Source organism: Melospiza melodia, chromosome 2, assembly GCF_035770615.1.
Source record: "Melospiza melodia melodia isolate bMelMel2 chromosome 2, bMelMel2.pri, whole genome shotgun sequence".
Lineage (NCBI taxonomy): Eukaryota > Metazoa > Chordata > Aves > Passeriformes > Passerellidae > Melospiza > Melospiza melodia.
In genome coordinates, this window is record NC_086195.1 from 75,766,183 (window position 1) to 75,781,698 (window position 15,516).

Consider the following 15,516-nt stretch of genomic DNA (forward strand, 5'->3'; position numbering starts at 1 on the left):
CCCAATTTGCAGAATCTGCCTCTTGTCAGCCTCTTCCCTTATCTTATCCAACAGGCAGCTGTAGCCTCTGCTGATGGTGTGCACACCTTCTGCACCTGGGCAGTTAAGTGATTGATTGGGTGATTAACTAGCATCAGTCCAGGCTCCCACAACAACGTCTTCAGATTTATGAGATGGAAAGAGAAAAAAAATCCACATGCAAGTTCCTCTCTGTGGGTACTGGAGATGGCTGAAGAAGTATTAATTCTCCAACAGAAAATTCTCTGAAAATTTTTTTTTTTTTTTGGTTTTCTTGCTTGAGGTTTTTTGTTTCTGCAAACCCCCCAAATATTAGGACAATGAGTGCAAAAGACAAATGCAATGATGTCATTACTATTGAGCAAAGAATGAATGTTATATGTTCTTGGAGCCTTTTTTAATTTGGGCAAGTATTTTCACATCTAAAGCAAATGCAATTGCATCGATGGCACCAATATTTGAAAAAGCAATAGCTTCAAGCAGTATGTACAAGTAATGTACAGCTAATTAGATACATTGCAGACATGACTATTATCTCAGACAGCATACCACGCTGAAGCAGAGCCATGACATATCATTCAGCATTGGAGCTGCCCAGATCTAAATGAATGGGATGGTTGGGAGCATAAAATGAATGGTACAATAATTTGCAGTCCTGGAGAGAAACATTAGTCATGACAGACAGGATTCTGAGCTCTATTATTATTTATTTGCTGCTTAATGAAGATCAGCAGTCTACAGTAGGTCTGTAGCTGATGCTGACCTTGAAGGTTACTCTTAGCTTTCCTGAAAATCAGTAAAACTTGGTTGTTGATCCTATCAGTTTTGGTTTGCTCTCTTTTAAGTTTTAGCTTCAGTAAAATACGATCTACATTTCACACAGTAGAAGTTTGTACTGAGATTGAGGTGCTGATACTTGGTTAAGTGGATAATACATGATGCAACACCAAGGAATATGGATTTTTCTAATAAAATGCATTTTTTTCTAATAAAATGCATTTCAATAAAATGATTTTTCTAATAATATTTTGCAACACACTTCTTGCAAAATAATCCCTGTCAAGAAAGAGCATAAAATCAGTAAAGTAAAAGGGAGCTTTTAAAAACATACACTTAATAGCATCAAAATTTAGACCTAGACAAAGAAATTTAAATGCCACTATCTTTGACTTTGAATAAAATTGAGACCACCAAGTTGCTGATACACCAGGCTGTCCTAAATCATGTTAGTCCAGGTGAGAGAGACCTTCCTACATTGTTTGCATTCATATCACCCAGTTTTTGTCTTCCCCCAAGGGGAAGTGAATGTCTCTGCTTTGCTGAAGCATGACATCTTTTTCCACTGACAGATGTCTAAAAGTACGAGAAAGTTTCTGACCTTAGATATTTTTCTTAATGGAGTCTCTGCTGCATTCCCACTTAGTAGGTGTTTTCCTTAACCTGGATTGCAATTTTTCAAGTTTAAGTAGCAACTACAGGGCCAAGATGCAGAATTTTTCTTGAGACATAGAAAGTCAGCACATAAGATTAACCTCCCCCAGACCTTTTTGTGGCCTATAGCCTCTCATTACAGGATAAACTAATCAACAAACAATTTCTCTTCCAAGACTTGGGAGAGTCTGTAAAATTTATGAAGACCACTTTATGCATGCCACAGAATAGCACTAATGCAGTATTTTTTTAGTCCTTGGTCAAACATATCTCCTACTTATCTAAATGGAAGCTAAAATGTATCATTGTTTTCTTGATTATGATCAAGAATCTAGTGTCTGAGCATATACCTATCTGTATTAAGCACAGTCAGTGTTTAATCCACTCACACATCCTTGAGAATGCTGGCTGTGCATCCTGTTATGTTATAATAAAACATTTCATAGAGATCTATTGCACTGAGTTGCTCTCCACTTACAGCAATGATTCTTTCAATTGATGCTTGTCTGCCCAGTTACACAGGTGTGCAGATGAAATACATATATTTTTCCTGATAAAAATATTAGAATTTACACATTCATGAGCCCTCTGGAAGTTAGAGTGAAAGCCAAGGTTTTTAACAGCTCCTGAACAATGAAACCAGACAGTTGCTAGCCATTATGCTATTCCTCACATTTAACACTAAAACACACATTAGATGTAAATTACCCTCAATAGAGGACAAATGTGGACCAATTCTGGTCTTATCCTTTATGTAACTAGAGCTTTGTACCAAAATCACTAGTGATCTTGAGCAACCCATTTCAATAGCTAGTAAATACTACTGTTATGCACTTTAAAAAAAATTATATCCTGAATTTGACTCCTGATAGGAGTGTGTGCTCTTCTTTTGCATTTTGAGCTGAAGAGTACTGAGATATCCACTTCCCCTGCTGTGATTTCTCATATGCCAGAGCAAGAATATAAGAATTGCATTACGCCCTGACTGGTCTATCTTCCCTTCAGCAACATCATTACCTAGGCCACTTCAGAAGGCAAAACACTGCCATGGTAATCCTGCTCTTAGATCTACAGGGTTATTAAGCTATAGATCATGCCCACATTCACTTTGGCCTCAGAGGCAGCCTTAATGTCTCCGCCTTCCTTTTCCTTCTTTGCATTTGAATATCCTTCGGTAAAGATTTTGCCTTGATGCTACATGGGATATTACAAGAAGTTAGTTCAAAAAATGCAAATGAAGAGAAGATTGACTGAAGAAGCGTGCCAAGATGTGCTGCAAAGGAACTCTTCTGCCTAAAAAGAAAAAAACTACATTATAGAAGATTGGATCTTGAAATGAATCCTATTTCATCTTGTCATTAATGACCTTGGCATAAAAGAAAGAAGTATGCAAATGACGATTGTATGGTACAAATTGGACATCTTACCAATGCAGCAGATGATGAAAATAACAGATGGGAACAGACAAGAAATTCAATCCCATGAAAAACAAGGTCATGCATGTATGAATGACTGGTTATAAAGAGGGAGTTCATAACTTGCTAATGAATAAGGATAAAGATCTGAATATGTCTACATGAGCACAGAATAGGTATAAGCCAAGAAACAAGCAAATATGAAGCTAGGTGAATTCATTGACAGATTTCCAACATAGCTGGAGAAGTATCAATACTTACACCCCTAGTAAGATTTTATTTTGAATCCAGGGTACAATTCTATTCACTCATGTTCAAAATGATTCAAATTAGAACCATTGAATGGGATAGAAACATATAGTTCAAGGAAAGACAGTCAGTGTTTGCTTGGTTGGCAAAGTAGGCCAAATCTGAGAAAGGAAATGCTTACAACTCAATTAATGCTTCTTAAAGTGAACTTTGGGGAATTGTAATGACTGTTGGCAAAAATTCTAAAAAACAGAAATTTGAACTGGTTCTCTATTTATATTCTCTATATATTTTTTGCACTTTTCAGCATTGTAGATACATGTTCAACATCATACATACATGTTTCATCAGGGAGGATGAGAATCATATAATATTTTCTCATTCATATTTAGCATTAACATCCTCTCTATTAATAAAAAAATCAATCAATATTATCTTTCAAGTAATCTTAATTTTAGCACAGTAGCAAGACATATTCCAAATGTCACTGCATTACAGTAAAGAGGGAGAGGAAGAAAGTTCTGAATTTCTAAGAGGACTTTTTGAATACTATGGATAGCATTCAAAATATTTCTGTTCATCTCCTTAATGAATTTCTTTGTGCAAGTTGGAATAATTCACTTTGAACACGCAAATATGAGCAATGTGCTTTCAGCACAGTCAAAGGTATTAAAAACTTGAAATGCTCTTCTTTAATCCCTGCTAATAATTGTATAAATGCACTGTTCTGATAATCCTCACAAGAGGGTATTAGGACACATACATTTTTTAAGATGAAAGCTGCATTCAAGAGTTGACTGTGCAAAAAACACCCTTGTGAACTACCTTGAACACAGATTTACTGAGTTTTAAACTGGCACTTTATCCCTGTTTCAGCAAGCGTCCTCTGCAGATTTAATGATCAGGAACATCCTCCTGATGCACGCTGGCAGATACGGTTGCAGGGTCCAGACCGCAGCGGACACTGTGTCGGATGAGACAGAGCTGCTTGTTAGGGGTGAGTATGCGTGTGGGTCTCCCCTGAAAACACAACCACCACACACAGCTCTACCAGGGACTTCTCTGCCATGCAGTAGTCCTCAGATTTCATGTTATTGAAGCCATTTGTGATTAACCTGCTGCCTTTGAAAGGAGTTTCAACATAAACTGACCTGCAGACACTGCAGAGAGAAACAAAAGACAGTGGGTTAATAGTTTTAAGAGAGGTAACAGCACAAAAGGTATACCAGATTAGCTAAAATGCAGACAATTAGCCTTCACAGACCTGTGTAAGGTAGGTATAATGAGTTTTTGCTATTCTATTTGATGCTTTGCAGTTCATTTTATGGTCAAGACATTCTTTCAGTTTTAGCAGTTTAGGAACATTCATTCATTTCCTAAGAGGGGTGCGCATGCAGCCTTTTGGAAAATTATAGATATGAGCAGTGAAACATAAGCCCCATAATATGACAAGAATTTGGGTTTTTCACACATGGAATTGTTACCACCAATTGTTCACTGCATCTTTATGCCCCAGTCCTGTAATCTGTTAAATTGTTTCACCTGCCATTGAACCTTGCCGATTATGCACAGGAACTCAGAGTCCTTTTCCTGAAGGATCCCCAGATCATGCTGAGGATGCCAACTCCATTAAGCAATTGAGCAGAATGTTTCTGCATTCAACACTAGGGGTATACTGAGGAGACCTGAGGATTTGCAGTTTACTTACTGGCATAAGGACTGGTGGGTCCTGCAATGCCAAGAGAGATGGATCCCTGCTAGGTAGCACAGCTGGGTAGCCTTGCTGTGGATGATACATTTTTAAAATAAATCAAGGTAGATATTTTATTAACATTTGAAAAACTTCAGATTTTAAAAAATCAAATTTATTTGGGTATTATAAGTCAAAAAATTTATTTTACCACATTCCACAATATCTTTAAACATGATATGTTCCTGTCCACGACTTTCAGAGTAAATATATGTTTTAAATGTTAAAAAATGTTTCTGGCTGACTGCAGGGCTCTTCATTTTTCATGAAAGTAATAGTTAAATATTTCCATAAAGACGCTTTGAGGACAGTCAGTTTTCTATGAGCTATGGCACTTTTGGGATGGTTGTATTCAGCTGACTCGCCATGTAATACCATTTTAGCTGCCTTATGAAATCTGATTCATCCTTCTGGGTTATGTAAGGCCTTTTGTGCCCCCTTTGTCTCAAACATGAGCAGGAGGCTCTATGGATAGACAAGGCAATCTCAACTTAAAATTGAACTTTTGTGACAAAAAAGGCCTAGTTATTATCTAGGATAGACTGATTACAAAATTATTTTTTTAAGAATCCTGGTCATATAAATTAGTTTATTGAATTTCCTGTGGAAATTAAATTCTCTGAGGAAGAGGTCTGAGATTAAATTTTAAGAAAGGCACTGAAAAAAGTATTAGGATTCATTTATGAGAGTCTCATCACCATGTCACCAATCCTATTGAAGCAAAATCTATGACTGCTTTGTAGTGGAATTTTAATTCAAATATACTTTGCTTACAATTTTCTCCTTTTCTTGTTTCTTAAACTGGATAATTTTAAAATAGAGCAAGAAATTTTGTTTTGCATTGCAGAAAATGTTTAAAGTACCTTCAGCGTAGAATTGTGAATGACTAGTCCTTACAGACATCAACAGTGCAAAAATCAAAAATACTTATAAGAATCTAATCTATCTCTCCTTATACTTTTACAGGAACTTCATTTTCATTTCAGTATCTCTAATTTTTTTTTCTCCCTATCTCAGCCTGTAGAGTGCACGTAGTGGTGTGCAATTTGACAGCGATGATCCCAAATTGTAGCACCTTTCAAACTTCTTTATGTTTAGCTTCTGATGATACTGGACATTGTTTAGGAGAAGATACCAACAGAAACAGACGTTTCAGTAAATATTTCAGTTAACGCTGAAGAATTCCACCTGAAAAGGGAAGTCATCCTCTATGAAGAAAACTCATGCAGTAAAGTTTGTTATCCAAAGCCATATTATTCTTTATTTCCAGTACAGTTTATAGTCAAAATAATTTCATTTTATGCATATTACAGAACATCCTTTTCTTTTAAATGCTACAGCCCAAAGACAAACTGAGATAGCAGAAGCTTTGTTATGAACTCTTATATGTGTTGGTATAAGCAAACCTACAGCACACCCATGCTCTGACCTTTCTTTCTCTCCTTTTGTCTCTGCAGAAAATACCAGGGATAATACTGATAATATCCTACCAGCATATAACCCCATTTCAATCATTACTTTTATTGTAGGGTTCATATGGTATTTTAATAAATCATTGTAATTTTTTCTTGAAAAATTGTCCTTCTTACAATGTTTCTACATGAACTAAATTGGACATAGAGAATAAATTAAATTAAAATAATCTCATTCCCCCTCCTTTAGATATTCATGAATATCAGAATCACTGCCACTAGTAAATTGATTACATTTAAACTGAAGTATGCATTCAACTGGTTCTCTATTTTTAAGTCAAAGGACTTTTTGTCAGCACTTAATTACAAGTGACTTGGAACAGTATTATACCTCACTGCAGCCTCCTCAAAAGGAGGAAGCAGAAACAAACTTTGCAGACTTCTGTTGCTCGATATTAACATCCTGATCTTTACCAGACAGACATTCACTGCTGTATTTTCAAGGAAGTGCAATGTCTCAGTATCATTTATTATGTGGAAAACATAGAGTATCCTTAAATAATATTTATCTATTTTGAAACCATTTTTACTACTTGCTCTACTGGAAGTTCCCTTGATTATATGCCAGAGAATGTCACTATTTTTGCCCTTGCTCTTCTTTGCTCTGCATTATACAATGAAAGCTATATTTCAAAAATATATCCAATGAAAGAAAGCATAAAGAACAGAGAATGTACAGTACCAACTAAATCTCAATTTATTTGAGTCTAATTACTCATAAGAAGGTAATTAATGGTGCAAGAAGATTCCTGAATTTACTGCATATATATGTGTGTGTGTGTGTCTGAAAAACAAAGGAAATAAAGACAGCAGCAAGTTTCTATTCTGCAACTTTCTATAATGTGTTATATATTTTAAAACTCAAATTTTCAAATTCATTACTCACAGGTCTTGAATTTAGGTAATCTGCAGTGAAAAACATATCTAATATTTTTTCAATAATGATTCTCACCTAGTGGATCTCTTTCAGGAACATTTCAAACATTCTGTGTCATGTTTGGACAAAATCAGGATTCAAGTCCTATCAGCACTAAATACTCAAAAAACCCTCCAAATACATCTCTAAGTTCTCTAAAATGTGATTCAACCATATATATTAAAGTAAGAATAACTTTTTCGTGATCCCTAGCATTTTTTTTCTAATGCTGCCAGTAATGTGGATTTCATTAGGAAGAGATGCTCTGCCAGTGACTGGAGTATTTCCTCTTCAGAATACAGCTCTACAAAACTTTTTGCAATTCGTCATCAGAGAGTTTTTTATTATTATTACGTGCCTCAAAAAAAACCCTCATGATCTTTCATTCATCTGAGATTCACCATCCCTTCTAGATACACACATTGATTCTGTAGAGGTCCCCAGAGAGTCCTTTACTCTCTGAAAATGGGGAGGATGAGAGAAGATTCAGATCAAAGGCCAGAACTGATTTAAGGCAGAAGAGGCAATATCAATCACTTTTAACTTAGCTCAGCAACTGCAGTGCTCATCTATGAAGTAGGATAACTCTTTTTATCTGTTTCAGACCATGATTCAAATCACACTTTCTCCTTAAAAGCATGCTATACCTGCAGGTGGCTGTTAGGTGGGATCAAGATATGTTCAAGCTTTTTTCTAACACAGAGGAGCCAAGAGCACAGAAATCAGGTGACAAACAAATTAGCATCTGGACATGTAAGACACAATTTAGGGCACTTCCAGTAACCAAAATATTTTCTTCTTTCATTGAATTGACTGCTGCTTAGAAATGAATAGAAGTTCCCTCAGGTGAACCTCTGTCCATGGCTTAAGCCAATACACTGAACTGTTTATTGGAAAGGGAGAAGCTAAATAGCTCTGTAAAAGCTAAATAACAGGCATGCCACCCTCTGAACCAGACTGCCCTCCGTTGGGGCAAAGATGGAGATAGTGGTAAATTTTCTGCAATATTTTCTGGAAGAGAGTCATCAGACCCCATAACAGCTGATGATATATATGCTGATGCATCTCAAGGACATCTAGAAGAGTAAACAGCTTTTCACAGATGCTGGTAACTTTTCTAGCATCAAACCTGCAGAAATGTGGTACCTCAAGTGCAATCCCATGACAGAAACTATGTATGTCTGATGATCAAATAGTTTTAGTGGAGTGAATGACTACAACAAAAATCACCCTTAAGGACTTACATTCCTGAGTCCTTTCCTGATTTCAAGTCATTACCTGATTTCATTTCATTTATGTCTTCTGTTGTCTCCTCACCCAAGGAAATGCAGAATACCTGTTTGCCATGCAAACAAGAATGTTTACAGGAGAATACAGACACTCACTGGACAGTCAACAAATGTTTTCCTCTGCACATGAAGACAAGAGCCATTTAAGAAGAAGTGATTTATGATTTTTGTGAATGCCAATTCTGTCCTTCACATCAGTCCAAGAATATTTGTCCCATGTCGTGTGCATTTTCTGGCTACCAGTCTTTACATATCCACCCAGATCTTCAACTTGCAGTGAATATTAAGTAGCAGAGGAGCAGAACTGCAGAACGCTACAGCTTGGCTGATTTTCCACCGAATATTGGCATGCCACTAGTTGAGTTGTCTCTGTACTAATTTTTCACAAAGAAGTGATTATCTAAGCAGAAGGCTCTAACACAGGATAAATATGCATGTCATGTTCTGACAGTAATGATATCATCACAAACATAGGTACCAAACACCCAAGTACCAGCCCAGAGACCTGCCTCTCACAGATGTCTCAGGTGATCTTGTAGCCAGCAATGTGTCAGCTTTTCTTGAGACAATGCCTGCTTGGTGAATTAATTTGTGTTTTAAAGCACAACTTCCAAAAAGGGCTTATTACCTTCCTATTTTACATTATGTTCTTGAAATCCAAAGCTATCTGTGTTTCCATGTTTTCAGTTCAGAGTATATCTAAATGATCCCATGCTTCAACTATGTTTTGCTGTGAAGATGTTTAGAACAAGAAATACTTTTATCATAAAGAGATTGACACCATGAAAAGTCTGACCCTTACTACCGTGCATTGGTTCAATAGCTACAGTATTTTGTTTACAGTTTGTGTTTATTTAACCCATTAGTACAAAATCTATTATACAGTGAGTGGGAGGTTTTGAAGAACACCAGCAGAAGTCAGAGATAAGAGCAAAAGGATACTTCTTACATTTACTTTAGCAAAAAGTATTTCTTTTCTCTTAAAACTCACAATTTCCAATGAATTCACTTGAAGCACTGCTTTGCCATAGGCTGCAAGAAAGAAAAGCTTGGGTAGATAAATGTCCTTCCAAAGCTGTTTACTGTACATTTCTTGCTCTTTCTTCTGCAAGCTTGAAGGGCTGGCTGGAGAAAAAACATCTGTAGTTCAGCAAAAAAAAATAGTGGAAGTTGGGAACACCACACGATAGTCTAACTTGCTTTCACAGAAGTCATCATGAGCCTTCCTATAGTCAATTACAGGTACACTTTTGCATACACTGAGATGAGCAGTAGCCCTGGTTCAGCAGCAGTTTCCAGGAATAACAGAGTCTCTTGCAGACTAGAGGATCAGCGCAAATCCTACTGTAATATTTATCTCATATGGATGGGGACAATGCTTCAAACATTTAGAGCAGAGTGAGTGATTTTTGCTATATAAAACTCCATATTGGTGGAGATGATAGTGACACCACAGACACCAGAACAGTTATTTTTCACAGTTATCCATTTCATACATGACATTTAGAAGTATCATGACTGAGTTAGAAATACAAAGTTGTGAATCAAAAAGATTGATTTACATCTGTGAAAGCTTCAGTGCCAAATCAACGCTACCAAGTTTCCAGGATGTTAATGTTTATTTAATAAATAAATGCTTTTTATCATAACAAATTACTGGTTTCAGTAACATTAAATTTTCAAATTAATTTGATCAACTCTTACTCGCAAATTAGTCTTGCAAAGCTGCTTTACAGTTCATTATAACCAAAAGAGTAAGTTTGTATAGGTTTGAAACTACTCAGGCAGATGCTGGATGCTGCATTATGCACTGCCAGTCTGTGAAGCAGCGAAATCATCTCCAAACTTTCTTTCCTTAATATTTCTCCACCTACTCACAAAGGAGCAAAGACTAAGGATCCCAAAATTACTTACTCAGTGTTTGAATTTCTGCAGTGAACAGTGTAAACAAAGGTAGTGAGGGTTGACAGTACAAGGTAACTAAGCCTGGGAGAGTGTAGCTATGACCATGAGGTCTCTGCCAGGAAAGTACAGCAATGCAGCAGCCAGGCAAGTTCTCTCAAGTTTTGAGTTTGAGGTGCTAACGACATGTGCCATTTTCTAAAGAGAAAATATTTCAAATCAATGAAATGCATAGAAATTATTTATTCATGTTGCCTTTTATTTATCAATGATCATATAAAGCGTCATTTCAGCATATTTAGTCCCCTTAATAATTTATAGATTTTTAGATAGATAGATAGATAGATAGATAGATAGATAGATAGATAGATAGATAGATAGATAGATAGATAGATAGATGATAGATAGATAGATAGATAGATAGATAGATAGATATCACTCTCTACAACTACCTGAAAGCAGGCTGTAGGGAGGCAGGGGTCAGTCCCTTCTCCCATCTAACAAGCATCAGGATAAGAGAAAATGGACTCAAGTTGCACCCGAAGAGCTTTAGATTGGATATTAGGAAAAAATTTCTTCCCTGAAAGGGTAGTATTGGAATATGCTGCCTAGCAAATTTATAGAATCACCAATTGTGGAAGTCTTCAAAGGGTGCATGGTTGAGGAATTGGTGATGGACACAATGGGGCTAATTTAATGATTGGACTTGATAATCTTAGATGTCTTTTCCAACCTTAATGACTGTATGATTTCATAATTTAATAAAAGTAATTTATAAAATATTTTTATATTACATATCTACTATCAAATATACTTTAGGAGAAATAATGTATTGGTGTCAGTTACACTACAAACCAACCTGTGCTCTCTTAATTTGTTTACAGTACTATCTCATTCATCTACACTTAAGGATTTTAGTAGATTTAGAGGCCAGTTATTTTCTGGGTATTTTAGTAATTGTTTACTCATTGTGTTTGCTTTTATTATCCTTTTCACTCCTACTGCTAAAATTGTGATTTCTATTGTTATGGATATCAACAGGCACTGTGATTTTTTAAGAGTAAAAAAAATAAGGCCCAGTCCTCTTAATTCTCTGCATAAATGCTGTATATCCTTGGAAAATTATGAGCATATACAGAGCTAATTAAAATCCTTTGACCAGTACAAATATTAGTTAAAAAACAAGGAAAAAAAAAAAAAAAAAAACAGGGAAGGAAGCTTCTTTAAAATTGGGATGAAAATCAGCTTCCTCCTACAACATAACACATTTATTTTAAGACTATGCCCTAAGAGATAAACAAAGGCACTATGCATGCTTACTGTAAGTTATGTGAGCACTGAGATCAAACAATCAAACATCTACCTGCAAGCTGTAAGATGTTGAAATGAAGCAGAGCACAATCCGGTAGTGCGAAGGGATGAAAGTCTTTGTGACTACAATGTGTGGCTTGAGTACACATTTTGTGGTCTAAAAATAAAATAAAAGGTTAAAGCTATTCCTCTTATAGACTGGCAAAACTAGCAATCTAAGCAACAAATCCACTCTTATCCTTTATTTTTTGAAAAGTAATGTTTCCTCAGAACTCCAGTGACCCAGAGCAAATATAACGCAGGAACTGCTGGTTAGGTTGACCACCCTGCTCCTTTCTGTTGTGATATTGCCAATAAAACTTAAAGACAAGTACTTGGGCTTAAAGGCCTTCAAACACATTATTAAATGGAACATAAACAAGGTCAGCAGATTCTTGCTGGTCCTTGAAATTACATTTGAGCTGTAGCAAAGGCCAGGAAGATGCCCTGAGCACAAACCCTATTATTTGGACTCACAGAATATGTCCATAATACAGAACTGTTCCCTGAGGCCAGAGGGTACAGCAGAGTTCCAGTTCACACACTTACATTCCCAGTCCCCCTCCCTCAGGATAGGCATGGCAAATCACCTGTAAGGATTTGCCCCAGCCCACAGTAATCCATTAATTGTGCCAAAGCACTGGGTGGAAAAGTCATAATTTTAAAGGGCTTGTGGAATGGTGATAGGGTCTGTCTGCCAACATAAGAGCAGGTAGGATCAGGGCTAGGGTTCAGATCTGTACTTCGGCCCTCTTCAGTGTAGCACCTTACACATTTATTACATTGGAAGATAGTCTATTACTGTAGATGTAGAATCAGCCCTTTAGCCCACAGACTTCACCAAAACATTTCCAGCAATTAGATCTTGTAATAGGACCTTTAATTTTTTTAAAAATATTTTTAATTATATGAAATAGCAACAGATTAATATCTATCAAAAGCTGGTTTTTTCAAGAGTTTAAAATGATATTTTATTTTAAGAAGCTTTTTCTAAAAGCATCAACTTATAGTTATGAACTTACTTGAGTCAAAAAGGTGTCTAGAAACAAATACTAAATTACAGATCAGATGTGATGATGTTTATTACTCAGTGCCTGAAAAAGACACACGTAGTCCTGGAAGTGCTGGTGCTCCCAGTAGGACTGCAGAGAGTGAAGGGAATACCGTGGACCAGGGTTGGGACAGCTGGCAAGGGATGTCCTGCAGCACTGAAGGTAGTCAGCAGGCCATGCCAAAGAAAAAGACACTGCCAAAACTCAGTCTCTTTCTCTGTTTGGGAACTGCTAGCAATGTCATCCAGGATCAATTCTTAGGGTAGCAGTGCTTTTACACCTTAGATGAAATTCAAGTTCCCTGTGCTCTCCATACACTTATGTCAACAACTACTGCGACACAGAAGTCCAGCTCAGAGGTTCTGGACTGCAATCTGCCATTGGAGCTCAGAAAAATCAACATCTCTCAAGGTTTCCTCATCAAAATTCACTATGTTTAGGTTTGCACATGGCAGAGAAGTCATCAGGGCAAAGGGGCACAACATGAGAGGTACCACTAAGGGACTTCTCAGGCAGTACACCATGGATTTATCTTAACCCTCTTCCCTGAAATGAATTGAGACTATCCAGGCTGAAATAATCAATGTCTTCTTTTACTTTCATTCCAACCCTAAGCCTAACCTTCCTGTCTACCCTGGAGGGTTATAACCTCTCCATCAGCCCACAGCTCTTATGTACCTTACAGAAACCACATGTGGAGGGACTGGCATCATGGATGCATCTACTAAAACCAGAGTGTCTCTAGCATCTACTATACATCCAAATTTCTCTCCATCATCTCCTCTACCACATGTAAGCACATAGTCAATCATAGCTGAGTACAGCAAAAGGGATTAATGCTGCAGCAGTCAAGCTCTCGTTTTATGCTGCAGTTCTATGTGCCTTTCCCACTATTCTGTAATTTCTGCCTCTTTCTTATCCTCTTTTTCTCAAGTTCTCACCCTCTTGAGGACAAGCCAGCCAGAGTACCTTGTCATTCAAAAAGCAAAAATCTTCAGGTCAAAACATCTGTGTTTGTGAACTGCTACATATGAGGCTTCTTAGCTGTTTGGTAAAGTAAGAATTCTCCTGGTGAAGCAGCAGTGAAGTAAATCAGTGCATATTCTAGGATACTTAGGAAAGGGCACTGCCTCACTGAGTTACTACAGCTATTTTTGGAAATTGTTTTTCAAGAACTCTCACATTAACGTTGTATCATAGCAAGCAATCTAACAACCTCTCAGGATGATCATTCCAACAATAAAAAGATACATAAAACAAATTTGCCAAAATGCAGTCATGCATGTCCTGAAATGAAGTATCAATCTATGGAATTGCTGTGGAAAGGAGATAACTGACTCATATCCTTGACAGTGGGTTCCCAATGCTCCTAGAGTTGTATAAGGGCCTATCACAGCCCCAAATATCTTCTTCATGAAGGTCGACTGCACTATAGTGCATTTATGACCAGTCATTTTCTGTCTAGTTTCCAGATAAGCATTTGAACAGACCATGCATTTTTTCCTCAATTGTCTATTCCCAGCTAAAAAATTGTTTTAGAGATCCTGAGCAATAACACAGCCCTTGGGAGAAAAACCTTTCTGCATTAGCCATCAGACTGACACCATGAATGATAACATCCAAGCATCAAATTTAATGAGATTTCTACAAAAATGAGTGACATCTGCATAGCACTCATGTCCTGGCTAACTGTCATACATTTGTCATCACTGAGGCCTTTGTCCTTTATTAATCCACTTTCAGAATGTCTGCTGTTGGAATTTGAAATGCTTTTTAGCAGTCACCCTGCAGACTGTGTAAGAGCACACATCTCCGAAAGCATAATAACACACTCACATGCCTAGGAATGCATCTAAAACATTAAAAAAAAACAGGAGAGAAACTCTGACAACAAAATATATTGAGAATTTAGCAGGGGATGTCTGCATAAATATTATTTTGCATCCTTTCATATCAGCAAAGTGCATATTCTTTTGTTATAATATAGTGGCTAGAAACACTTTAACAACATTCAGAGTGCATGGGAGAAATATTGTTATAAAGGAAGTGTACTAAAATATTTCCCTTTAATCTTGTTTGTGCTTGGGACCATTATATAATTCTGGGCCTAGGGCTCCAACCCAGTAAAAGCATATGATTGTATCAAAATCCCAGCTTTCCTCTAAACTTTCCCTCGTGGCTACAAATAAAAATTTCACTAATATTTTCCTAGATCAACAGATAGCCTGAAACAGTAGAGGATGGAGATTGAAGAATCACCCTATTTTATTAAATTAGCCCCAGGACTTTATCTTCGGACACAAAGATCTGACCTGGTGCTTCCCAGCAAAGAGCAGCAAACACTTGGCAGGAAGGCAGGAGTGCAGAGAGCACATCTTTCTGCAGTGTTTTCTCCAAGGAGGAAAAGCAGGCCATTTCCACTGCAAATGAAATAGGACTCAGGAGGGCCAGGAGCTGCAGTGTCCGATGGGAAGAACCATTTTATTCCAGCCATTGCTTGTGGCTCAACCAAAGGCACTGACAGCAGCAAAGACAAGCCTGATGAGCTGGCAGAGCAAGGGAAGAGGAGAAATTCCCAGCATTGAAGATGTTCATTGCCCATGGAAGTCAAAAACCTTGTTTCTTGTTCTTCCCATGGCCCAGAGCCACATCCTGAACTCCTGTGAAGACTG

At 37.1% G+C, this 15,516-nt stretch overlaps 1 protein-coding gene across 4 annotated transcripts in view; it reads left to right on the forward strand.

Moving 5' to 3' along the window:
- CNTN5 (contactin 5) overlaps positions 1-15,516 on the forward strand; it is a 611,453-nt gene that overhangs the window by 557,072 nt on the left and 38,865 nt on the right. For all 4 annotated transcript variants that reach the window (XM_063148896.1, XM_063148898.1, XM_063148895.1 and 1 more), the window contains one exon: positions 3,990-4,110. In XM_063148896.1, coding sequence (XP_063004966.1) covers positions 3,990-4,110 — 121 coding nt within the window. The remainder of the gene's footprint in view (positions 1-3,989; positions 4,111-15,516) is intronic.